The following is a 27,309-nucleotide window of genomic DNA, read 5'->3' as shown; positions in this document are numbered from 1 at the left end:
AGGCATCCACAGGTCCAGTCTCCTTTCAATGGGCCCACTTCCCAGGACTCATTGATCTTGGATCTGGCTTCCATCCCCTCTCCAACCTTTGCATCTGCCCAGAGGTGCTCACCTTCCGCCTTATCCATTCCCACATCATTCACCCCACAGGGACATTCTCTGCTTCACTTGTCCTAGGGACTATTCTACCGAGACGCAACACAAAGTTTCCATGTAAAAGGACTCAATACAAAGCTAAAAACTTCAATGAGAGAATGATTAATACGCTTCCCTTCTACGATGGAGAGCACATATGGGCACCATATCCGCCCAGGGCCGACGGTCACCATCAGAGACACAACTCCACATAAACCTTTTGGAACTTCCAGCGATCTTCAATGCCTGCAGATACGTTCATGACCACATCCACAATACCACAGTGAGAATCATCACAGACAATGTCGCAGCAATGTATTATGTAAACCATCAAGGCAGAGCTTGATCCCGCTCCCTCTGTGCGGAAGCAGTCCGGTTTTGGAACTGATGCATTCACCACGGAATCACACCTGTGGCGTCTTACTTACCTGGAACCACGAAAGTTGCAGTGGATTTTCTCAGCAGGCACTTCGCTCTGGATCATGAGTGGGAATTGCACAATGGGATCCTCCATATTCTCGCCCGACGCTGGGGCACTCCCCTAATAGATCTCTTTGCCACTCATCCCAACAAAAAATGCCAAAAGTACTGCTCCAGAGCCAGACTCGGCCCCAGCTCTCTAGAAGATGCATTCCTCGTCAATTGGAAGGGACCAATTGGAAGGGGTGGGGTAGCCCCTGCACGGCGGAGGGTTACTTTTTGATTTTTACAGCTTGAGCTCGGGCCCAATAGGGTCCAAAAGTACCTTAAAACCTTCTCCTGGATGAGGAGCTCTTATAGTGTCAAAGTCTGGTTGCGGTAGCTCTTATAGTGTCCAGGTTTTTAGCGCACAAACTTACAAACATTCTCCTTTATATATTAGATTTGTACTTTCTTCTGTGGTAGATTTAGTACATTATGTATCGGTCCTCCTTCAGCGTTGGCTCTTTAACTTTCCCACAACAATGCATGTTTCCTTTTATCTTTTTAGATCCTGGGAAGCTTTGTTAAGGCACAACAAAAGAAAAGGTAGTTGGATCCTGACAAAACTAGTAACTCCTCAAAACCCAAGTAGATAAAACCTTTTCCCAGTACCAAAATGATTGTATGTGGGATTGAACTCATGTGTCATGGCTAGTAAGCTCCCATAGATCTGATATTCAAAATTAGACATCTTGCAAAAATTGCATTTCATGTATGCATTATTGATACCAGGGATGTGAAAGTGTAAACTGTTACATGCAGTGCCCCTCCCTCACACTGCTGCCTCTGTATCAGAAGCAGTGGGGGAGTGATTCTGTGGGAAGCCAGCTTAAAAGCCAACTCCTTGCGAGTACCAGTTCCCTCTTGATCCTTCCTTCCACCCCCGCTACTGCGTCTGTATCAGAGGCAGCAGTGTGTGTCGGAGGGAAGACAGCTCTGCAGGAGTCAGTGCTTGCAGGGAGCCAGCTTAAAAGCTGACTTTCCACGCACACCAGCTCCCAGGGAGTGGCATCCCCCCCTGTGTAAACATGTAACTGCTGAAATTTTATAGCGGTTACGCATTTACCAGAATAAATACATTTTAACATCCCTAATTGATACAAATTATGTATTTAAAAATGTACTTGCTGTAAGTAGTAGCATTCGCAGATTAGACCCACACTTGCATGCACCTAATTTCAAAATAAACCTAATATTTTTTACTCTTATATCACGAAAACACAAGGTATATGAAATAACTAATAATTTATATAGATTTATTTGTACACAGGTCACATACCTTGGAACAGAGCTGTCAAAAATTGAAGAAGCATGTATTCCTAATGAACCAGAATTACCATCACAACAAAAACAATCTTCTGGTATGTACAGACTAAAACTTAATTTCCAGTTTGACTGGAAGTAGCAGAAAGTGGTTTTTAAAATGCTCAAACTTCCACAGTTCACTCACTCCTTACTAATTTGTTTTGGGAATTACCCTTATCACATGCCTTGGCTATGAAAGAGTTATTTCAGAAATTGATATGCATGGTAAAATAAATATTCCCTTCTCTCCTTAAACAGTGCAATGTGCTGAAGGAGTCATTTTGAATACACTGAATGCAAAATAATTGTATTTAAAATTATTTAAAATGTAGAAAAATTAAAGTTTTATTAATCATTGTAATTGTTGTGCTAAAATTCAGGTATGTAAACTATGCTTTTCAAACAGAAGAAATAAACTGTTTAGGTGAAGACCCCTAGAAATTCTCAAAAGACAAGTTATTAACCTGAATTTTTATCTCTCTAATAATATACATAGACAATAAAGCAAAGTATATTAATTTGAAGATCCACAAAGGGACTTAGGCATGGCAACACTAAGTATTGCCACAGCTAACCTTTAAGCAGCTAGATGAACCCAAGAACACCACTGCAACCCACAACACATGAGTTTAGTGCCTGGGTTCGTGGAACATTAACTCAGGAGAGTTCCCTTTAAGATTTTCCATCCATGAGCGGAGTTAGTTATGTGCGCGTGTGTTGATGTATGACACCTGCCAGCCAGTGTTCTGTAGCAGGTGGGGGAGCAGAATTTTTTCTGTTCTCTCCATGGCACACCTCCAGCTGCCTCGCAACATACTGATGTGCCGCAGAACACACTTTAAGAAACTCTGCATTAGATGGCCAACGGGAGATGCCAATCAGAGGGGTGTATACTAAGTCTTGTCCATCTAACCAAGATATGCACCTAAGTCCAGGCTGCAGGAGATGCCTCCTCTGCTAGCAGTCTACACACCAGGGGCAGATAGGCATGCCTTTCTCATAAATTGCATGCAGGGCCTGATCTGGCAGATATTCTCAGAGGGCATCTAATCATACAAAGTAGCTGAATGAGGAGAAATACCTCCGTTATGACCATTAGCTCTGTGGTTAGGATGTTCACTGAGGCTACGACTACACTATGAGTTTTCTCCGCAAAAAATATGCTAACGAGGGACTCATTTGCATGAGTTGTGATCTCATTTGCATATTTTCTGCTGATCCATTTTTGCACTGGGGAAAAAGGGGGTTTTGCTCAAAAAGAAAATGTCCACACTGCTTGTTTTTGTGCAAAAACTCAGTGTAAAAACGGATCAGCAGAAAATATGTAAATGAGATCGTGATTCATGCAAATAAATCCCTCATTTGCATATTTTTTTGCCGAGAAGACTCATAGTGTAGACATAGATTGAGGATGTTTAACTCCCCTTTTACCTGATGAGAATAGATTTGAATAGAGTTCTGCCACTTTCAGTCACTGAGCTAAAGGTTATAAGGCAAGTCTTCCTCCTCCAGCAGTTTTATGCAGAATTAAGAACACATTTTTTCTAGTGAATACAAGGCCTTATACATTACCTTTGTCTTTGCCATAGCTGGGGGATCAGGTCCAAAAGTTTATCTCAGTGTTAGTTCAGTCGTGTGATGAATTGTTGACTTCAGTGGATTGCATGGATGTGAGAGCAGAATTTCCACCACTATATGTAATAGTGTGTATTTCTGTTCTCCTTGAACCAAATCATGGAATCTTTATGTAGCTTATACTTTTGACTCTTCTTCAGACAAAATTTACATAGCGATCAATAAAAACAATAAGGTGTCTGGTGGCACTTTAAAATCTAACTGATTTATTAAGAGGAGTCCTATGGCACCTTAGAGATTTAACAGATTTATTAGGGCATAAGATTTCATGGACAAAACCCATTTCATCAGATGAATTGGAGTGAAAGTTACAGAAGCAAGGGTGTATATAAGGAAGAAGTTGCTTGTGTTAATGAAACTAATCAAGTCAGGATGGAAGTGGGTCATTCACAGCATTTGGTGTGAAGATGTAAATATCCAGAGAAGGGAAATTGCCTTTGTAATGCATTAACCAATTGAGATCCTTATTCAATCCTAAATTAATAGTGTTGTATTTGCAAATGAATTCCAGTTCAGCTATCTCCTTTTGTAACTAGTTTTTTAAATTATTTTCTAGAAGGATGGCTATTTTCAAATCCATTACTAAATGTCTGGAGAGGTTACACTTGTTTTTGCAGGAAGGTTACTTGTTGTTTTGGCAAATGAAGACTAACACAGCTATTCTTCTGAAGTTTATTAGGGTATTAGATCATAAGCTTTCGTAAGCTACAACTTACTTCCTCAAATGCTGAAAAGAAAAAGGCCAAAAAAAAGATACAGAGATGGGACTGTGACATCAGTGCTAGTTGAATCAGAGCAGATGTAGCTCATCTCCAATAGTGGTGAGAAGTTCAGAATACTTGAATGGGAAATTACCTATCATAATGCCAGAACCACTCCATGTGTTTGTTTATACTTGTGGGCTACGTCTATAATCCAACGCTATTTCGGGATACACGAGTATCCCAAAATAGCTATCCTGTGGCTTGACAGCAAGCCCGTTATTTCAGGCTCACTATTTCAACTTCCCTGTAAACCTCATTCCATGAGGAGTAAGGGACATTTCGGAATAGCAGGTTATTTGAAATTATGAAATAAACTATTTCGAAATAAGATCAAAATAAAACATGCAATTTGCATAGCTCAAATTGCATATCTTATTTTGAAATACAGTGCACTATAGACTTAGTTGTGAAGTCTAACCAGTTCTATGGCTACTGCTATAGTGAACTAGCCACACACAACCAACCAAATAGCCACATTTTTCAAGCCAACTAGCCACACTCAACCACCAAATGGCCACATGTGGTTAGTAGCTAGTGATGAACCAGAGGTTCGAGGATTGTCTAAGGGTGGATTTTTGTGGCAAGGGACTGGGGCTGCGAAGGAGGAAGGCCCAAGACTTAAATGCACTTAACCAATTACAACTTTATTAAATATTTATTTATTAAATATAATTTGATTATATTAAATCACTGTCTCTGATTCGTCTTAGACAGCGCAGCATGCAAAAAAAAGAATATAACAAATAAAACCAATACAGTAATAATAAAATCTCCTCCTGTAGCCAATCCTTCCATGGTTATCTTTGAACAGCTGGTGCAGTTAGTCATTAATCTACATATACTTAACAACCTCTAAATATGAAATGGTTAATACAATACAGTAAGCCCAGAAACGATTACGATTCACAGACACAAAATAACGCGTAGCATGCTCCGGATTCGTACACCCTTTCGTGATTCGGTGGGTGGGAGGTGGCCTTGGGTGATCAACCCCTCAGCCAGGCTGGACAATACGTGCCTTCTATTTTTTGATACGGAACCTCCTCGAGCTTAGGGCTCAGGGTGCTTTATACTATAATTTTGACATCCTGTGCCATATTAGGGTTCAGCTTTAGCTGATACAATGATTTGATATCCGGTACCATATTAGGGTTCCTTCCTGTTTGATATGACGTCTGCCTCAAGGCATTGCGGTCAGTGCCTGATGCAGACATGACTGGCACACGTGAAAGCTAGCTATGTTTTTTCTTTCCCTGTTCCAGGTGCTTGTTAATTGGTGTATTATGACAGCTCATTTCCTTTATTCCTATCTTGTCCTGTTTTTAGTGCTCGTTAACCTAACTTTTTTCCCTACTCTTATCTTCCTGGCCCAGGTGCTTGCCAAGTTCAAGTTCCATTTACTGGGGACTGCGCTGGGGCTTGAAGGCCCCTGGCACGGGTGCTTGCCAAGTCCAATTCCGTTTACTGAGAACCGTGCTGAGCACCCGAGGGAATTCAAGCTCTGTCTCTGGATCTGCTTCAGCGGCCTGTGTTTTTCTTGTAAGGGGCTTTTGTGTGGCAGTATGGGCAATATGCGCGAGGCCGTGGTCAAAAGGACCTGCTATACGACAGCTAGCATGTTGGAAGCACAGGTTTATATGTTTGTTGCATATGAATTCCAGCTCAGGAGTATTTCTCTGCAGTCTGTTTTTGCAGTTTTTCTGTCTAAGAATGGCAACTTGCAAATCTGGGCAGGGAGGGTAAATACTTCCCCACTAGATTTTGGCTTTTGCCATTCTTAATGTGTGATTTGTGTCCATTTATTCTTTTGCAGAGAAACAATCCAGTTTGTCCGATGTACATGGCAGAGGGGCATTGTTGGCACATGATGGCATATATTATATTAGTAGATGTGCATGTGAATGAGCCTTTGATGGATAGCTGATGTGGTTAGATTCTGTGATGGTGTCACTAGAGTAGCTGTGTGGACAGAGTTGCCAACAGGGTTTGTTGCAGAGGTAGGTTCCTGGATTAGTATTTCTGTTGTGGTGTGTGAAATTGGTAGTGATTGTTTCCCTCATGTTGGGGGGCTGTCTGTAAGTGAGGACTGGCCTGCCTCCCAAGGTCTGTGAGAGCAAGGGATCGTCATCTATGATAGGTTATAGATCCTAGAGGACGTGTAGGAGAGGTTTTAGCTGGGGACTGTAAGGGTATGTCTAGACTACATGCCTCTGCCGACAGAGGCATGTAAAATAGGCTACCTGATATAGTCAATGAAGCAGGGATTTAAATATCCCTGGCTTCATTAAAATAAAAATGGCCGCCGCGCTGTGCCGGCTTAGCTGATCGTCGGCAGAGCGCATGAGTCAAGACACGGATTGGTCGACAGGGGAAGCCTTTGTCGACCATTCCTGTAAATCTCGTTTCATGAAGCATAAGGGAGCGGTTGACAAAGGCTTCCCCTGTCGACCGATCCGCGTCTTGACAATCAGCTGAGCCGGCACAGCGCGGTGGCTATTTTTATTTTAATGAAGCTGGGAATATTTAAATCCCCACTTCATTGACTATGTTGGGTAGCCTATTTTACATGCCTCTGTTGGCAGAGGCATGTAGTCTAGACATACCCTAAGTAATGACTAGTGATGTTCTGTTGCTTTCTTTGTTAGGCCGGTCCTGTAGTACAGTAGTTCCCAATTGCCAGTCTGTGGACCAGTGCCAGACCATGAACTGCTGATTGCTGGACTGTGGCACACTACTAGGCCACACCCATGTCAGTTGCTCCGGGCCCAGGGCTGGGGTATACCCTGGGAACGTGGCTGATGGCTGCCGGGGCTGAAGCTGGCTGTTTGCGGCAGCTCTGGGGTCTGGAGCTGGGGTACACCCAGAGCCACTTGCACAGCAGCCGGCTTTGGCTCCAGCAGCCACCATGTGGCGGACAGCTGTTCACAGTGGCTCTAGGGGCTGGGCCTTTGATTTTAGGCAAATATGCAAATGAATGTGCATAATGATATGCAACTAAAATGTTACCCATCTGCCTAAAGTTTGTGAATGGGTTTGTCAGTACATGGTATAAAAAAGGCCAGGAATAATTGGTGTGATAGATGACTTCTAGGTATTTAATAGAATTTTACTAAAGAAAAGCCATGTAAAAGTTAATGTCCAGTCCTGCAATTGACTCAGCTCCTGTTAATGTGACTATATGGGGGAACAGGGGACTAGGCATGCACAGCAAGTTACAGAATCTCACACTACATTGAGAATGTTAGGATGTGTTCCTGTGTTTAATTGTAAGCCATAATGGCATCAGTAGGTCTCTGTGTTAATGTAGGGGTTTGGTAACGTTGTAAATTGTAGAATTCAGATTCTGCTGATCTGGAACATTAAACATCATACCACAATGGCGGTCCCTTTTTCAATCCACAAAGAAATTTCTGCTATAAAATGCATCTGCAAAGCAGGATACATTCGGTTTGTTAGAATACATTTGTTTAATTCTCTAATTAATTTCAATTCTGTAATTACACTAATTATATTTGTAATTATACGTACTTAGCTCACTAAGGGTATGTCTACACTACCCCGCTGGTTCGAACTAGCAGGGTAATGTAGGCATACCACACTTGCAAATGAAGCCCGGGATTTGAATTTCCCGGGCTTCATTTGCATAAGCGGGGCTCCGCCATTTTTAAATCCCCGCTCGTTCGAAGCCTGTGCCGCGCGGCTACACGCGGCACGAACTAGGTAGTTCGAACTAGGCTTCCTAGTTCGAACTACCGTTACTCCTCGTGGAATGAGGAGTAACGGTAGTTCGAACTAGGAAGCCTAGTTCGAACTACCTAGTTCGTGCCGCATGTAGCCGCGCGGCACAGGCTTCGAACGAGCGGGGATTTAAAAATGGCGGAGCCCCGCTTATGCAAATGAAGCCCGGGAAATTCAAATCCCGGGCTTCATTTGCAAGTGCAGTATGCCTACATTACCCTCCTAGTTCGAACTAGGAGGGTAGTGTAGACATACCCTAAGAGAGCCCAATTAAGTCAAACTTTTTCACTCAAGCTTTATCATGAATCTTTGTTTCATAGGACCTGCATGCACTAAATAACATATCAGTTTGTGGAAGAAATTTGTCTTAATTTTTTTCACTACCAGGGATGAATTTTGTAACACTGGACCCAGGCAGTTCCACGCAGTGCCACCTCAATACCAGTAGCAATTCCACCTTTCAGTGCTCCAGGGACTGTGAAGCAGACAATATGCTACAAAATGGTCCACTACTTCCACAAATAGAAGAAACAAGAATACAACCAGCCCTTGAAATAGAAGCTGTGGAAGTACCACTTATGTTGAGAGAATTAAGAAGTAAGACATTTTCTTTGGTACTAGCTGGGAAGCCTCATGGAAAGGAGAAGGAGGAAGGAGGCCGGCTCCCCATTCTTACAGGCTCCCACCTGCCCTCCCCAGCCCATGCTGCTGCCTCTGATACAGAGGCAGCAGAGGGGGGAGGGCAACAAACTCCCCGCACATACCGGCTCCCACAGAGCTGCCTCCCCCTTGCATGTAAATGTGTAACCACTGAAAATTTCAGCGCTTACATGTTTAGCAAAATAAATGCATTTTAACATCCTTTGTCCAAAGATCCTGGGAGACAATGGGTAATCCAGGAAGTATCATTTAATACAGAAATGTTAATGGTTACATTCATATCTCTAATGAATATAGGAAAAGACAGAAAATAAAGTTCAGCTAGGGGGCTGCATCCCATGCTCACTATGCTCACCAACCCCCCTGTCTCTGGCCACTTTCATGGCCAGAGAGCCTGATGACATTATTCTGTCATGTGGTAGGAAAAACGTCTTTATATATAAAGAGAGACAATTATTGCATATGACTGTGGTGTTTGTGAAGATTTTTAATGAAGGATTGTATACTGCATTTCTGTCAAATTAACAATTACTTAACAAGTGGCCAGAGGACATAGCTATCCAGAATTAATGATCCACAATTTTCAGATGTTTTAGAAAGAAATATTTACCATCAATTGCTATTCTCTCCAGAAGCATAATTTTTGTATCAACAAGTATTTATTCCTTGCCATGTGAGCCAAGGAAATCTTTCAAAGTAGTGAATTGATAGGTGCACATACATACCCCTTGAATCCAACATTATGTAATAGAGGACAGGAATTCCAGCCCCTTAACCCTGGTACTCCTTGTGGCGAAGTCGGGCCCCCCCCGGCGAGCGCCGCCGCCGCCGCCGGTCCCCTCTCTCGCCTGTATCCCTCACCCACAGTCTCGGCCCCCGAGTCCTGGTCCCTCTGTCCTGGCCCCCGGGCTTGTGGCCGCCGCGCCCGGGCTTTCGCTCAGCCCGCGGGCTCTGGCGGGCCCCCCCGCTCTCCGCCCCGCTCACGAACCGGCCGCGGGGGTTGGCCCTCCGTTGGGCCCGACCTTCGGTCCTCCTCGGGGCCGGAGGTGGAGCCGTCCGTCTTCGGGCTCGATCCTCCGTGCCCCAGGCTGGGAAGTCTCTTCGCCCCAGGCAAGGGCTGCGCGGGTCCGGACCCCCTCCTCCGGCCCTCCGGCTCCTCCGACTCCGCTTCCCTGGTTGCCTGCCGAGTCAAAAGAAATGCCGGCAGCCCCCTTCCCTTCCGGCCCCTCCCCCTTTTGAGCCGGCATGCCAGGGGCGTGCCCCTCCCCCTTGCGTCTCCCGTCCGCCTCCTCCTGGGTCCCTCCGCCTGCCGTGCCCAACGTGCCTGCGGCCGCACGCCCCCACTCCTCTGCCTGAGCGCTTTTCCCCGGGCTCAGCTCCGCCGCGCCGCTCGGCACCTCCCCGGGGGCGGGGCTGGCAGTGCGGGGAGCATCTTCCCCGTCACACTCCTCTATAGCTCCACATTCTTATCTTATATTTTCAAAGTAGGATGGAGGGAAAAGGGTCACTTTGGATCTACTGATGCAATACATTCAGAAAGGATCAGTTACAAGTAAATAAACTTATGTTCATCTTCATATCATAGCTTTTACAGATTCTCATTTTAGAAGACCAGCAAACAGTGGCAGTCCTTAGGGATGCAGAATACTATTGTTTAAATAGGGAGTGAAACTCTATGTTCTCAAATCAGGTGTTGTATGTGGCCTCATCAGTAGAATAATGTTTTGCAAAAGTATGAATTGAACTCTAAGTTGCCACTGTACAAAATTAGTTAAGGGAACATGACAGGCAAGCTGCGGGGGCTCTTATCCTTTGATATGCAGAGACTCTGGTGAGCAGTGTCAAGCGCACCAGCAGGGGAGGAGGGAAGGAGGAGAAGAGGGCAACTGTCTCATGGCCTGGTGATTCTAAATGGCTTGGTGGCCGTGGTGGTCCTGGGCCCTTTAAATTTCCAGAGGAGTGCTACACAGCATGCTCCAGGCAGTTCTAAAGGCTGGGGGGAGGCGGTGTGGTGCACTCTGGGTGGCACTGAGGGATGTCTGCCCTGCCCTTACCCCTTTCACCCAAGGCTCTGCCCCTTTGGGAGTGCAGAGCTCCCCCCACCCCCCACCATTGCCCGGGGCTCAGCATGGCTGTTGGCTCCCCTGATCAGTGTCTAATAAATGAGAGAGGGAACCATTGATTGATTGATTAGGTGGCTTAAGTCTTTTTGGTATAACACTAGTTATGCATAACCTGTCTTAATCTGGATTGAAATACCTTGACTTTTCTTCTCCTCCCACAAAATGACACAAAACTTTTTGGAATTGCTACGGTTTTTATCTGTAAAGGAATTATTAACAACATTGTTTTAATATCTAAGGGTATGTCTACACTACCACCCTAGTTCGAACTAGGGTGGTAATGTAGGCAACCGGAGTTGCAAATGAAGCCCGGGATTTGAATTTCCCGGGCTTCATTTGCATAAAGCCGGGCGCCGCCATTTTTAAATGTCCGCTAGTGCGGACTCCGTGCCGCACGGCTACACGCAGCATGGACTAGGTAGTTCGGACTAGGCTTCCTATTCCGAACTACCATTACTCCTCATCCTCCTTGATTGGATCCACCTCGTCATCTCCAGCCTGATTCTGGCCTTCATATTTATATCTGCCTCTGGAAATTTCCAATACATGCATCTGACGAAGTGGGTCTTTGCCCACAAAAGCTTATGCTCCTACACTTCAGTTAGTCTATAAGGTGCCACAGGACTCCTTGCCGCTATCCCTTTCCTGTCCTTCTCCCCTGCCGCTGCCCTCCCCCCCTCCCCCCGCCGCTGCCCTCCCCCCCCTCACTCTGTCCCTCTTCAGGGACCCCTCTCACGAGCTACTATTGAAGAAGGAGGTATCTGCACTTCTGACCTTAGGAGCAGTTGAGCCCGTTCCAAGGGGGTTAGAAGGGAGGGTGTTTTACTCTTGCTATTTCCTTATCCCCAAATCCAAGTGGGGGAGGGGGTCTTTGTTCCATTTTGAACCTAAGGAAGCTAAATTCATTTGTAAAGGTTCAGGATGGGTCCACAAGGTTCAGGATGGTCATCCTCATCTCAATCATTCCCTCCCTAGAGAAAGGAGACTTGTATTCTGCCCTTGATTTGAAGGTTGCGTATTTCCACATATCAATAATTCTGGCCCACAGAAAATTTCTAAGGTTCTTAGTTGGTCAAGACCACTTTCAGTTCACAGTCTTATTGTTCGGCCTCTCCACAATACTAAGGGTTTTAAACCAAGTGCATGGTTGCTGTATCCGTCTTTTTGGAGAAGGCACAGGATCCAGGTGTTCCCCTATCCTGATGACTGGCTAATCAAGGGGTCATCCAGGGACCAGGTCCTCAGCCACATTGACTTTGTCAAGGCATTATTTTGCAAGCTGGGTCTCCTTACTAACAAGGAGAAGTCCACACTCAACCCGACCCAGACTATAGACTTTGTTGGGGCTCACCTGGATTCTGTAATGGCAAGGGCGTCCTTCCCCAAAGCCATGTTTTTACCATCAGGATGATAATAGAGTGCCTCTGAGTCTCGAACCTTACAATGGCACATACATGCATGAGGCTGCTAGGCCACCAGGCAGCCTGCACCTTCGTGGTACAACATGCCAGATTGTGGCTTCGACTCCTTCAGGAATGGCTGGCAATGGGACACAACCCAGCGTGAGCACCTCTGGATGCACTAGTCATAGTGCTGGAGGAGGTTCTCTGGTCACTAGATTGGTGTCTACAGGAAGAGATCATGTGTCATGATGTCCTGTTTGCCAGATGGACCCAGTCAGTGCAGCGGGTAACCGATGCATCGGCCACAGGTTGGAGAACTCACCTGTCAAACCTCAGAACTCAAGGTATGAGGTCTCCCAACAAGGGCTTTTTCCTTATAAATGTCAGAGAGCTCAGGGCTGTCAGGCTGGCCTGCCTGGCATTTCTACCCCACCTGAAGGACAAGGTAGTATCTGTGCTGACGGACAACACTATAGCCATGCACTATATCAACAAACAGGGTAAGGCTCATTCTTCTCCCTATGCACGGAAGCCTTCCATCTATGGGACCTGTTTATTGTGCATGGGATTCACCTGAAGGCATCCCACCTTCCAGGGCACTGCAACTTCTTAGCAGACAGGCTCATCAGGTAGTTCAGTGCCCACGAATGGTCCATCAGGACGGACATCTTGGATGTCATCTTCCAGAGGTGGGGTTATCCCCTTCTCGACCTTTCACTTCCCAGGAAAACGGCAAGTGCTCGAGCTACTGCTTGTGTCTGGGGCAGGGGAAATGGTCACTAGGGGACTCTCTACTGGTTCAGTAGCCCTCCCACCTTCTCTGCGCATTCCTTCCCTTCCCTCTACTGTACAAGGTCCTCCTGACAATCAGGAGGTATGCAGCATCAGTCATCTTGATAGCTCCAGCATGGCCACGCCAACACTGGTATCCCATGCTTCTGGACCTAGTGGTGGAGGGAGCCTCTCGTGTTACCATTGGTTCCAGACCTGATCACCCAGGACTTGGGGGAGGGGAGTCTATGCCACCCAAACTTATCAACCCTCTACCTGGAGGCCTGGAAACTTCATGGTTAACTGGGCCAGAACAACTCTGTTTGAAGGCAGTCAGGAGGGTCCTTGTGGACAGCAGGAAACACCTCTAAGAGGGTAACTTACAAAGCTAAATGAAAATGCTTTCCACTTTGGTTTAATGGGGCAGGGATCGATCCAATGAGGGCCCCTATCCCCCTCATCCTGGACTATCTCCTTCACCTTCAGCAGCAAGGCCCATCAACTTCATCCCTTTGGGTCCACCCAGCTGCCATTATAGCATTCCACCTGGGTGAAGGGGGCAGGTTAGTTTTTGTAAATGCACTAATTAAGCGATTCCTCAAGGGCGTAAATAGGCTATATCCATACGTGTGCCAACCTTTGACCATGTGGGACCTTAATATGGTCATTACAAAACTCATGAGCCCCCCGTTGAACCCTTAGCCACCTGTTCCCTGGAAAAACCTCTTGTGGAAGTTAGTGTTCTTGGTGGCCATACCTCAGCCAGGAGAGTGTCAGAGCTGAGAGCCCTCACATCAGAACCTCCTTATACAGTTTCCTTTAAGGAGAGGGTTAGGCTTGCCTCTCCCCCTCCCCTCCCTTCGTTCCTGCCCAAAATTGTATGGCATTTCCACATGTCCCAGGACATCTACCTCCCTGTTTTCTTCCTCAAGTGCCACTCAACACAGAGAGAGCAGTCCCTTCATTCTCTAGACGTGAGGAAGGCCCTAGCCTTCCACATCAATAGGACAAGAGAGGTTAGGAGGTCACCACAACTCTTTATTTCTATAGCAGAAAGAATGGGGGGGTCTCCCAGTGTCAACCCAATGCTTGTCCACGTGGATGACCTCCTGTGTCAGGACCTGTTATGAGCTTGCGGAATTGGCACCCCTGCTTACAGCCCACTCCACAAGGGTGCAGGCCTCATCGACAGCGTTCGTCGCACAGTTGCCAATTCTTGAGATCTGCAGGGCAGCAACATGGTCCTACATTCATGCATTTACAACCCATTATTCCATTGCGCAGCAGGCTAGGGATGATGCAGCCTTTGGTAGGGCTGTGTTGCAGTTGTAGAATAGGCTTCCAATCCCACCTCCTGTGGTATTGCTAGTGTAACCCCCAAGGAGATTGCTTGGATTCCCGGGGCTTTGTCTGCTGGCAGCTCAGGGAGAGGCACTCTGAGTTTGCCTTGGCTCCCCCTCCCTACCAGGGCCAGAGTCTGCCCGGCAACCCACAGGGAGTGAGATGCCCCTCCCAGGGGGAAGGAGAGACCATTGTTGAGGGGAGTCTGGAGCCAGCCAGGAAAAGGGGAGGACTGAGTGTGTGGGAGCTAGTAAGCCCCAGGCCTGCATGCAGGGTTCCCCCTGAGAGCTAGCCTCTAGGGACCTGAAGGCAGGATCCCTCAGCTGGGTTTATGTCTCCACTGTTGATTCCCATTTGTGGAGTTTGCTGGGAGGCTTCCCCAGCCAGGCGGAGTTGGCTCTCCAGCTCCCTGGGTGAGAGAGTCACTGCATGGTCAGCGGGGCTCTAGCAGCAAGTTCAGGGCTGCTGCCTGCTGTGTGGGTCTGGAGGCTGGCCTGGGAGGCTATAGTTTTGAATTTTGGTGCAGTTGTGTGGTCTGCATCTTGAGCCCTGCACCCCTTCACGGTGAGGGAAAATTCTGGGACCGAAGCAGCCTGGTTCCTGCTTGAAGAGGACCCCTGTGAGAAGAGAGCAGCCCCTTTGCAGAGACTGAGTCATCTCTCAACCTGAGGCTCATTCATGGAGTGTGTGAGTGCACCAATTTTTAGTTAGTAAGTCAGGGAATTTGTTTGGGGATTTTATTACCTGCAGCCTATTAAACTGTGGAGGGATTTGCTGCCTTCTCCCATTTGTGAGTCCTTTGGGCTGTACTGGACCTAGTCAGCCCCACTGCTAAACCTCTGCAGAGAAGGATTGTGTGGTCAACAGTCATCAAGGGCCCCAACAAAGTACGCGTACCAACGGGACACTAACTTCACAGTTGCAGGGCACCGGTGACCCTAAAAATAATGTTTTACCCTGTTCTGTTATAAATGTCTCCTGTTTAATATAATTGTGTTTATTATAGTGTATGTGTTTGTGTTATTTTCTGGGAGTCTCCAACTATCTGGCGAATACGTGGGGATTATCCTGGGCTAGAATTTTCCTCCCAAGCTGCCCTGGCAACCCTGCTAGGAAGGAGTGAGGGGGGTGGAGGCACCGCCAAGTACATCAATCAGAAAGAATAAAATTGAGTAGGTGGCGGGATCCAGAAGAACCCAGACCTATCCATCCGAACCTGAAAGGAGATTGGCTCTAAAAGAAGGTAACCAGGTGGAGAGGGGGCGCTACACTAGGGAGTCACCTAACTGGAATGGACATGAGCAAGCACTCATGAATAAGAAAAAACAGTTATTTACCTCTTTCATGGGTCTGGCCCATGAAAGCGCATCACCTATTAAACCATCTTGTTAGTCTTTAAAGTGCTACATAGTTTTTCCTTTTGTTTTAGCAAGATCAAACTAACACGGCTACCTCTCTATTACTAGTTACTTACCTCGTAACTGTTGTTCTTCGAGATGTGTTGCTCATGTCCATTCCACATCCCACCCACCTCTCCTTTGTCAGAAGACTCCAGCAAGAAGGAACTGAAGGGGTGGAGGGCTTCTAGGGGTATATATGTGCTGATATGCTGGCTGGCCCAACAGATACTGCTAAGGGAAAAAGCTCCGGAATCTGTGCACGCAGCATGTGCACACCTAACTGGAACACATCTCGAAGAAACACAGTTACGAGGGGTTTTTTTTACCCCTTTAACCTAACCCTGATACTCTCAACAAGTCTGTCTCCTATGTCAATCTCCACTTCAGTCCAAGTGTATACATTTTTAATATATAAGGCCTCCTCATTCCCTGTGCAGTCCTTCTTGGAACAGCATACTGTTGTCAAGGAAGCCAAAGCCCTCTTGGTGACACCATTTTTGCAGCTAGGCATTTACCTCCAGAATGCCCCATCTGGGCCCCTACCATTGACCAGAAGAACTGAAGAGAACACTGCCTGCTTCCAGACTTCTGCACCTGTACTCCCTGTGGTCGCTCTTGATCTACTCGAGAGTATCATTTGTGATCTGTCTTGCGGTATCCTTTGTGCCCACTTGGATGAGTAGCATGGAATAGTACTCAAGAGGTCAAAATCAGGTTCATAGTGGGAAATTTCACTACTGTTGAATCAATAATTCTACTATAAATTGGGAGTCTACCAGATAGAAACTGTACTGGAGGAACCTGAGTGTATTAGTCAATCAGAGAATGACTGTAAGTTACCAACATAATATGGTCATTAACCCCCCCCCCCTCACAAAAATGATCCTAGAATGAGTCAGGTGAGGTATTTCCAGTAGAGAGAGGGAAGTATTCATATCATTGTACTAGGCACTGGTAAGACCTCATCTGGAATGCTGTGTACAAATTCTAGTCACTCATGTGCAAAAAAGATTAATTCAAACTTCTAGGTGAAGAAAAGAACTGCTATGATGATCGGGGATGATGAGGAGGCTATTTTAGAAGAGTAGAATAAAAGAGCTGACTTGTTTTGCCTAGCAAAACAAAGGCTAAGAAGGGAGATGATTGCTTTCAATAAATACATCTGGGTGGTAAACACTAGGGAAGGTGAAGTGCTATTTAAGCTAAAAGAAAACACAGGCACAAGAAAAAAATGGATACAAACTAGGCATGAATAACTTTAGGCTGGAAATTAAAAGATGTTTTCTAACCATCAGAAGAAGTTCTTCCAACTGAAGTAGTGTAGTCAAGCAATCTAACTAGTTTTAAAATGCTTCAGAGGGGTAGCCAACTTAGTCTGTAACGGAAAAAAATTAAAAAACAACAAATAGTCTAGCAGCATCATAAAGACTAACAAAACGTGTAGATGGTATTATTTCATGGGTACAACCCACTTCTTCAGATGAATGAAGTATTAAAAGTCCAGTTCAAAAATAAATAGGGGTTGGTGGGGGTGGGAGAAGGAAGGGAAAAAAATAGTGAATTAGAGTGTTCATGTTACATGAAGCTGATAGAGAAGGTGCAAATTGTTCTTAAGTACCCATTGTTTGGTTGGTTAAGTCATTAGGATGTGGAAGGAAGTATGGAAGGTAGTTTTAAAGGGAGTTTGATATATTAATGAATGGGATTACCTGGACAAGATGATCAGGAGATCACTTCCACCCATATGTTTCTTTAAACAAAATACAGGACTATGTAGCACTTTAAAGACTAACAAGATGGTTTATTAGGTGATGAGCTTTCGTGGGCCAGACGCACTTCCTGAGGAGTGCTACATAGTCCTGTTTTTTGTTTCAGCTACAAACACGGCTACATTTCTATTACTATGTTTCTATAATAATGAGAGCCCTTAGCTCCAAATTGTTTTCAATATTTTACCTCTGAGGTAATGGATTAACAGCTGTCTGTCTATCTGAATATGATCTTCAAACTGCTTTGTGACTTCCATCCAGTACCACTATTTTTATCAGTTATTTTTCAAATACATTACTTACAGTTAGAAAGGTAAGTGGCTCCCTCTAAAGCTACTGCCTACTGTTTCATAGATTGGTTGGTAAAGGTCTTTGTGTGAACAGCATTGTAATAACTTCCTGAAAGACCACAAACAATGTATTTGATGCTGACAGTCTTTGTTTGCCTGGGGTACAGGGTATGTGAATAATATGCTAGACATCAGATTGTAGTTCCTTAGTACTTTTTGTTCTTTTGTGTCTTGTGGTCTGAAATGAACATATTGAAGAATTGTATTCAGTGCTATTGTAGTCATATTTGTCCCAGGATATTAGAGAGACAAGGTGAGTGAGATACCATTTTTTTATTGGACCAGTTTCTGTTGGTGTGAGACAAACTTTTGAGCTTTGAATGAGAACTCTATGTAAACTTGAAAGCTTGTCTTTCACAACAGAAGTTGGTGCAGTAAAACATATAACTTCTCCCACTTTGTCTCCCTAATATTGAAGAATAATCTTTAATGTAACTTGATCCCATTGAAATCAAAAGGAGCTTTACCATTATTCACACCATCCAAGATCCTTCTTTCATTATTTTTTCAGGGTTGGGGTAAAGTTGTTTTTTGTCAGAAGGCCTGTCTTGAAGGACAAAAAGGCTGTGTTTCATTTGTGTTAGCTCAATGTAGCTTAACACAACTGAAAAGCCCATTAAGATGCTGGCTTACACATCTGAAGCCTGGGGAGAGTCTAGGCAAAACATAGCCAGTTAACATGTTAGTATGCCTCTTAATTGGGCTTTTTAATCACGTTAACATATTGAGCTATCAAAAGTCCAGCATACATCCTTTTTGTCTGCTAAGAAAAGACCAGAGAGTCTTAGACATTTGAAGAGGGCCTGAACATTGATCTTTTCATTCTGGTGCCACTCTTCTCATGCCAACCCACTTCCTCTGCCTAAGAGCCACTGTTAGCTGTAACAGCTTTGCTATGGTTAGCAGCTGTTAAGTTTGAGTGCTGCCCCTCCCCATTACTTTCAGCTGTGCTGCCATTTCTTCAGTGATAGTTTTAGTATCCAGGAGCCCCATCCAAAATATTCTGACATGCTGCTGTGATATTGCGTGCAAATGTTTTTAACTAAGAAAGGATAAATAAAACAAAATATAACTCTCCAAAGGTCATTGACTACTGGATTTGATCAGCAAATTCTATACTGCTGCTGAGCTTCTGCCTTGTTACATCTTTCATAGTTGAATTTTTATAATGTGCCATTTCTAATGTTTTAAATAACGCAAACTAAAACTCACAGGACCAACTTCTACCCTCAGGTACCCAATCTTCTTCACTTTATGCATTTTAAAGAAGGCGCCAATCCTGAACATACACAGGTGATTAGTATTAGAGCCTTGGGCCTGATCCTGCAATTTACTGTGTACAGTTGCACTACTACCTCCCATGTACAGCCCCACTGAAGCTAATGGGGCTCTGTTAGTGCAGCAATGTGCCTTTACTATAAATTGCAGATCAGGGTCTAAGATCCTAGGATCGGGGATCTGTCAGAGTTAATATGTCTGTAAAGAGTCATCTATACCTATGATCTTATATAAATAATAGTAAGTATAATTGGATCTTATTTTAATGTTTGTTTTTTCCCCCCAACAGAATCATCCTTCCAGTCAGATTCTGTAAAAAGCTCCATAAGCTTTCTTCAGTTAAATGAAATAGTATTAATAAATGATGAGGAATTTCTTCCATGTCATATAATGGATCAGCACTGGAAGTTCTATATGGAGTGTGAGAACTTTGGATTTTAGTGACTCTTCTGATTTATAACAGTTTTTCTTCATAATCAGTTAAGAGTAAACCTTTTTCTAATTAAATTGCCTTGTTATTAGCATTTAATCAGCTTCCTTAGCCTGGTAGTCTGAATGTGAACCAGATAAACTAAAGTATTACCCATTTGCAGCAGTTGAAGATAATTGTCAGTGCTGAACTCATGTTTTGTTTTACTACTAACACAAGGGAATGTAGAGGCAAAGCCTTAGTGTAAGTGAGTGCAACTCCACTGACTTCCGTGGCATTGTATCTGCTTATATAAGGGCAAAATATATCCTCCCTTGGCCAGATAAAAGCAGCAAGTCCAGTCACTTTTGCATCTAGCCTTAGAGGTAGTTTGCTTGAGCGCATGACACCCTAAGTGACTGCAAAAGTTCATGTACCAATATAATCAATTTTGTTAAGCACAAATTAAGATAAGCAACTTTTAAAATAGTTGATTGCTTTGCTTTACATGACCTAGAAATATATAAACATTTCTAAAAGATGGCTTTTCTTTTTGTAAGGGGGATGCAGGAGGGTGGTTAAAAGCAAACCTGAAGTTAAAAAACACTTGAAGTTCTCAAATGGGGAGTTTCCCTGATTGTCATTTCAAACTGAATATATATCTGATAATGTAAGCAGTAGTGCATGGAAGAAAGTGCAGTGAGGTCATTTATTGGTCATGTTTTTTTAATTGAAGAGCAGCTCCTAAATTCATTCCAGCTTCCTGTGGATTTGTATTTGTTTTAATTTTAAAATGTCTGAGTCTTCCCCTATTATAGAACATTTGACTATTACCACAACAATGATCTGCAGTCAAACTGAATTTTTATCTTTCACTCCCTGGATTACAAGAAATAGGAAAAAAATGCAAAAGGTAAATACTCAGAACTCCAGAGAATGGATCAGAATGAGATACCAAAGCAAAAATATGGCAGCTAATATGGCAGCCTGTAATGGTTATTTGGGGTGTGCATTAACTGTCTTGAGGGGAGTTGAGTACTGCCTTAGGCAAAAGGAGACCATAAGGGCATGATACAGGGGAAGGAGAGGGATGCTTCTAATGGGGAGTATGTTAATATTGTGCCCTGTCATGCATTAGTAGTCATTGTTCACTGATAAGGCCTCAGAGATGGGGAAAAATACAAACCATCATGAAGCCAAAAAGTTAAAGGCTTTTGAGTAGTATATATTTAATAAAGGTCTGTTTCTACATATAAAAAATAGAACCCGTTTTTCTTAGCTGCTACAATAGAAAAATTGGTTTGAAGTTAATAGTTACTGAATATTGTTCATGTCTTCTTTAGAGGAGGCTACAATCTTATTTAAAAATGATCTTTGATCATCAGATCTACTGTATTGTTTGTCTGTTTAGAATGTGTTCTATGTTATAAGGTATTTAATAAAATTGTTACCCTTAACTATAAGATCTTGCCAGTATCACTTTCTTTGTCAGTATAACAACATTTCAAATAATCAAAGATTGACAGATGGTGACAAATATTGGATCACATGTTGATTCATGGGGTGTGAAGAACACAAAGTATTATTTGTAAACTGTTTTATTGACTCTGTCAAAGTAAAGCTTTATATTCTTTGGGTAGTTTTCTTTTTGTTTTGTTTTTTATTTCCCCGGTGTTCACATTAGGAATGTGAAAGGTTAACCGGTAAGAATCACCCCTAGGTAATGCTTACCAGTTCCCCCCCTCCCCCCGTAATCATTGGGGGATGGAGCAGCACATCCACAGGCAGGGGGCTGCTCTCATGGAGCAGCTCTGTTCGCAGGAAGCCCGGGCCTGCCATGGACAGGAGCTGGGAGCCAGTGGCAGCCCTAGCCCCAGTGTGGGGCTGGGGCAGGAGCCCAGCGGATTGGGGGCTGCTCGAGCCAGGCTGGAGTGGTCCCTACCCCAGATCCTGCTTAGTTGGTTAACCGGTTAAACGTTAGGTCAGTCTGACATTTAACCAGTAAACTGATTAACCTGGATTTTACATCCCTAGTTCACATAGGCACTTTAAGTACCGTATTTTCCGGCGTATAAGACGACTTTTTATGCTAAAAAACATCCCCCAAAAATCGGGGGTCGTCTTATACGCCGGGTATACAGGCAGTCCCCGACTTGCAGGTACGAATGGGGCTTTTCTCGCCCCGGAGGACACTGACTGTGGGACCTCGTGGTCCCGCCGCCCGTGTACTCCAGGGCGAGAAAAGCTGCTCCGCGTCTCCCTGGTCTGCAGACCAGGAAGACACGGAGCAAAGCCGCGGAGGGGCCCCGCTGCCCGAGCCCCTCCGCGGCTTTGCAAAGCCTCGGAGGAAGCCAGCAGCGGGGCAGCCCAGACGCGCCGCGGCTGTCCCGCTGCCGGCATCCTCAGAGGCTTTGCTCCCGGTGTCCCTGGTCTGCTGGAGACGGTCTCCAGCAGACCAGGGACACCGGGAGCAAAGCCAGGGAGGCGGAGGGGCGCTGGGGCGCTGCCGGTTGGCCTCTTAAGGGGGGTAGTCTTATACGGCGAGTATAAGACGAAAACCTATGTTTTAACTAGAAAATGAGGGGGTCATCTTATACACCGTTGCCTTATACGCCGGAAAATACGGTAAGTAATAGAGTTACGGTGTTAGTTTGACAGCAATAAATTAATCTGGCCTAACTGCTGATTAATTAATCCAAATCCACACACTTTTTTATAATTTAAAGAAATGGTTCATGAACAGGGTGGTGTTTCTGTAAATGCTTTACTTTTCATTCCAGCTAAGCTTTTGCATTAAAATGTGAGCCTTTACAATCACAAATTAAAGAAGCATAGCTCATCCTGCTTTAGTAAGACTCTATGTCTGTGATACATTACACCCCCAGACTACAGGCAATAGTGACTAGTCCTCCAACTCTCCACATTCAACAACTGGTTGACTCCTCTTATTTAGTAAATAATGTCTCCTCTCCTATGCTATGAAGGGAAGAGGGGCCAGGAAGGAGAATTCAAAGAGGAGAAATTAGCTGATCTTCCTGTCATTGTTAAAATTTCAGACAAGGGGGGGGGGAGAGCTTTCAGAGATCAGGAACAGCCCGTGAAGCAAAGGGGAGATGAAAATAAGTGAGGAAGAAAGCAAAGGTGACTGACAAAAGAATAAGGAGGGGGAGACAAGAAAAAAAGAAAGTAGTTGGAGACCAGACAATGGAATATAGATTAATAAATTTTAAGGCTAGAAGGTGCCCATTATGATAGTTTGACCTCCTGAATAACACAGGCCATAGGTTCTGAAAGAACTACATAGTGAAGAGAAGCAAGGGAGAAGGGACAATGGAACAAGAAACAAAAAGGACAGAGTAAAATTCACCTAATGCAGAAGGCCTTCTGTCAGGTCACAGAGCCAGGGCCCAACAGGGTTGTGGATTTGCTTGAAGACCAATTCAATTAGGGATAGATAGTTGCTTGTATTAATCTCACTACATCTATCATTACTATTACAGGCTTAATACTGCCAAATGGTTACACAGCTACTGCAAAGTAATACAACAATCAGCACAGGCAAAGCAATGCATATGAGAGTAACAGGTACTTGGAAATGCTTACACCCTTTCAGGTCTGCGGGGAGTCCTGTTCACACCCAGCCACAGTGGACGTGGCTCCAGCTAGGGGGATTCAGGGTACCCTTTGAGGTTTAGGTTCCCAAAGAGACTCAACAGACATGAAACTCCCTACACTAGTGAATGTTATTCAGAGAGAACCAAGCAAATCAAGAGACATGGAAAAGTAAAGGCTAGATTTTTAAAGACTATTTAGATGGCTAATGATGCAGATAGATGTCTAGCGGAATTTTAAAAAGCTCCTGGGATGAGGCATACCTGAGAGGTCGACAAATGCCTTTGATGTCGACCGCGGAGCGTCCAGACTACCGCGCTGAGCCGACAAACAGCTGATCGGCTCAGTGCGGCAACCATGTAAATTTAAATGAAGTGGCGATTATTTAAATTGCTGCTTCATTTTCCTATGCCGGGTAGTCTAATCTACATGCCTCTGTCATCAGAGGCATGTAGTCTAGACGTACCCTAAGAGATCTTTATTTATACTACCACATAATTGTTCAAGGCCTTAGAAATAAGGATAAGAATTGTCTCGTGTTGTCTAATACTTAAAGGCTGTGTCTACATTGGCAAAATTTTGCACAAAAGCAATTGCTTTTGCGCAAAATCTTGCTGCCTGTCTACACTGGCTGTGAGTATTTGTGCAAGAACACTGACGTTGTAATGTACAAAATCAGTGCTTCTTGCGCAAATACTCTGATGCTCCCGCTCAGGGATAAGCCCTCTTGCGCAAGAGGCTAGTATAGACAGGCAATGTTAATTTGTTGCGCAAGAAAGCCTGATGGCTAAAATGGCCATCGGAACTTTCTTGCGCAAGAGAGCATCTACACTGGCACAGATGCTTTTGTGCAAAAACATGCCAGTGTAGACGCAGCCAAAGTGTAAGCTTCTTGGGAAAGAGGTAGTCTTTTTGTTCTGCAGTGATAAGTAGATCTAAGTATGTTGACTTCAGCTACCTCATTCATGTAGTTGACTTTGCATAACTTAGATTGAGGGCATGTAGTAGTGTAGACTAGAACTCAGTGTACCTTTTCTGGTTTAAGATGCACATACTGTCCTATCTAGACAAAGCCTTTGTTTCAACAAAATCTTGAGCCTGTGAGTTCCACGTATTCATTAGATGTTGTATACAAAAGTTATTTTATTAATTTAAAACGTGTTGCATTTAAGTGTTGTTGTTCCCTTGCCCAGTAACCAGCATTTTCTGAGGACTGATTCATGACCCTTATTTTTTCATTACACATTAGATCCAGTGGATAATCCCTACCAGCCATACCCCATACCTGTGTATTTTCCATAAATTCCATAGTCACTGTTGTGTATGAAATGGGGGCCCCTTGGCAAAACCGGAAGCTGAATGTTGTCCTCAGAAAAATTGTAAGACTTACTCTGTAGAGACAAAGCTGACAGGAAATTAGGCAAACAAATGTGTATCCTTTTTCATGGTTTCAAGTAATGAAGTGCATATTTAAAGTCACTTTTTCAAAAAAGGAAAATACTGGAATAAAGACAATAACTAATTGCTACTAAAAACGGTAGGTGAGCTACATTTTTTTTTATTATTATTTCACTGCTGCCAGCCCCAAAGTCATGGTGGGGGCTAGGGCTTACCCATAAATTATTTTGTGGTGTTGGATTCTGAAATTTCACTTCTTTGTTTCTCTGTAACAAATTGTAGGGGGCGCCTCAATTTCGGTAACACTTGCTCAGTCAAGCCTCTGGTTTTTGCACATAAAATAAATGCTTTCCTTAGTCAACACTTCACGTTATCATAACTTCCTGAATCCCCTAGGGTTTATCTAGAGTGGAAACAGCCTATGTTCGTAGAGCACTGATGCCAATTTACGTTCTCTCAATAACTATCAGCATAATAAATCCTATGCAAAAATGTGTCCCTTAAAAAGAAGAAGTAGCCAACCACAATATTTCTAAGCATATCTGCTCCCAAATTAGGTCACAAACGTGAACAGAAAGGCGTTACTTGAGAAGTACATAGATTCATCGCTGCAGGGTTTTGAGACTCGAGGCTGTGAAACTGAGAAGCCCAAGGCAGCATATTAACATTGAACTTCCGCCCGTGTCAGCGCTAGTCTGATTGCCAAAGTAATCCAGGAAGAGGTGGGGGAGGGCCCCTCTCCTCCAGGCTTGTGGGGGTCCGATGGGCGCGGTGCCGTGTTCCCCTTTCTGGCTTGCCAGAGCCAAACAGGAGACCAGCGTCAAGACACAGCTCCCCGCAGACAACGTGCAAAGCTGGTTACAAAAGCGAGCCCCGCCCGCCAGGGAGCCACCCCAGCAGCTCAGGACTCGGGGCAGGAGAGAACGCTCGGGAACGGGCGCGGCCTCGGGGCACAGCTGGATTGCGGGTCCCCCCAGCGTTTCTACCTCTCGCCCCTCCGCGCCGGGCAGAGTGAGGAAGGCGGAGGCGCCCAGCGCGTCACTGGGTGCTCAGCCCGCCCCGTAGACAGGGCGGGAGAGCCCGGCGCGCCTCCCCCAAGTAGCGGCAGCACCGCTGCCTTAGTTCCGCCCGCTGCTCACAGCTGCAGCCCGCGCCGCTGTCCAGCCCGCAGCCTGGGCACCCCGCTCCGCAGTGAGTCCGGCCCGCCGGGAACTTTCCTGCCCCCTTGTGCTCAGAGCCGCTCCCCGGCGGCCGGGAAGGCGGCGCGTGCGAGAGGAGGGTCACAGCCCCTCGCCAGCAACGCTGCTGGGACTTCCCTGGCCGGGGCTGCGGGGTTCCCCTCGGGGGAGGAGAGGAGGAGCCCGCCCGGCCGCACCTCGGGGCCGGGAAGCGAGCCGGCTTCTCCCCGCGGGCTGGCCCGCGAGTCACACTTAGTTTGCGTGGCAGGACTGGGCGCCCCAAACTTTCGCCCAGGCTCCGCCCCGCCGCGGCTAGGAGCTAGCGGGCTGGGGCGGGGCGGGCTCCTGGCGGGTCGCGTCCGGAGCTGCTGAACCTAGCGGCGGCGGCGGCGGCGGCAGCAACTTCTGCCTCCAGCCCCCCCGGGACCGCGGCTGGCGGCGGATAGACAGCGCCGGGGTCTCGGTCAGGCGCGTCCGCTGGCCGGCTGCTTGGCCCGGCTTCGCGGAGCTGTAGCCGTGCCTGGGGGCCGCCGCTGCCCGGAGCAGCACGGGAGGTGGCAGCCCCTGAGGAAACCTGGAGGGAGCCCCCCTGGGACTGGAGGCCCTAAAGCTGCTGATGTGTCTGCGCGCGGCCAAACAGCCGCACAGGTAAAGGGCGACTGGGTTTGCTCGTGTGAAAGCCTGGTGCTGGCGGGCCCGGGGCATCGCACCTTCTCGAGCCTGTGGGGGCTACGGTAGATCCGAGCCCAGGGAGTCACACGCACCCCAATATCACGCCTTGCCGGGGAACCAGCTGGCGCAGGATTATCATCGGTGACGGTAAAAAAAGAAAAGAGTAGTTCTGTAGTGCCTTGGAGACTAACCTTGTATATAGTATCATGAGCTTTCCCTGGGCAAAACCGGCTTCCTCCGATGAGTGACCATGTTAAATATAATCGTTCAGTGGAAGCTGCTGAGATGCTTATTGCTAAGGACGGTGGGGTAGTCATTGGTACCCACTGTGTCCTAGAGTAGTGGTTCTCAACCAGGGTATGCAGAGGTCTTCCCAGGATGCTTCAACTCATTTGGCTATTTGCCTAGTTTTACAACAGGAGACATAAAAAGGACCAGCAAACTCTGTTCAAACTAAAATTTCATACAGTGACTTATTTATACTGCTCTACATACCAGGCACTGAAATGTAAGTGCAGTATATTTTAATTGATTTATAATTATATGGTAAATATGAGAAAGGAAGCAATTCAGTTAAAAAGGTGCTGTGACATTTGTATTTTTATATCTGATTTTGTAAGCAAGTAGCTTTTAAGCAAGGTGAAACTTTGGATGTACAAGACAAATCAGACTCATGAAAGGGGAGTCTGGAAAGACTGAGACCACTGGAGTTTGTAAGTTCTTTCAGGCAGGTAATGTTTTTCTCTATAAAGTGCTGTCTACATTTTTTGGCACAATATGTACAATTCGTGGACAAACATTTAAAAATGGTTGCATAATTTAGGATCCACAGTCCATAGTTCTGTCCAATTCTGGTTAAAGTCCTATTAAAAAGTAATTAATAATAAATATTCTGTGCCAGATGTT

At 45.4% G+C, this 27,309-nt stretch overlaps 2 protein-coding genes across 8 annotated transcripts in view; both read left to right on the top strand.

Annotated features, from left to right (window-relative positions):
- ANKRD31 (ankyrin repeat domain 31) overlaps positions 1-19,781 on the top strand; it is a 147,033-nt gene extending 127,252 nt beyond the window's left edge. The window contains exons 25-27 of the mRNA XM_089779540.1: positions 1,868-1,958; positions 8,427-8,636; positions 19,424-19,781. Coding sequence (XP_089635666.1) covers positions 1,868-1,958; positions 8,427-8,636; positions 19,424-19,575 — 453 coding nt within the window. The 3' untranslated portion in view covers positions 19,576-19,781. The remainder of the gene's footprint in view (positions 1-1,867; positions 1,959-8,426; positions 8,637-19,423) is intronic.
- A 5,427-nt stretch (positions 19,782-25,208) lies between these two features.
- The window catches only part of GCNT4 (glucosaminyl (N-acetyl) transferase 4), a 29,613-nt gene continuing 27,512 nt past the window's right edge, over positions 25,209-27,309 (top strand). For 4 of the 7 annotated variants that reach the window (XM_075932299.2, XM_075932300.2, XM_075932298.2 and 1 more), the window contains exon 1: positions 25,209-26,379. The gene's annotated coding sequence lies outside the window, so the exon portion shown is untranslated. Of the gene's footprint in view, positions 26,380-26,772; positions 26,912-27,309 lie in introns of those variants that run through there. The other 3 variants (XM_075932296.2, XM_075932294.2, XM_014574161.4) reach the window with 3 other exon arrangements.

Source organism: Pelodiscus sinensis, chromosome 6 (genome assembly GCF_052426305.1).
Source record: "Pelodiscus sinensis isolate ZL-2025 chromosome 6, ASM5242630v1, whole genome shotgun sequence".
Lineage (NCBI taxonomy): Eukaryota > Metazoa > Chordata > Testudines > Trionychidae > Pelodiscus > Pelodiscus sinensis.
Note: the sequence above shows the minus strand (reverse complement) of the source record. Positions and strands in the feature narration are given on the sequence as shown.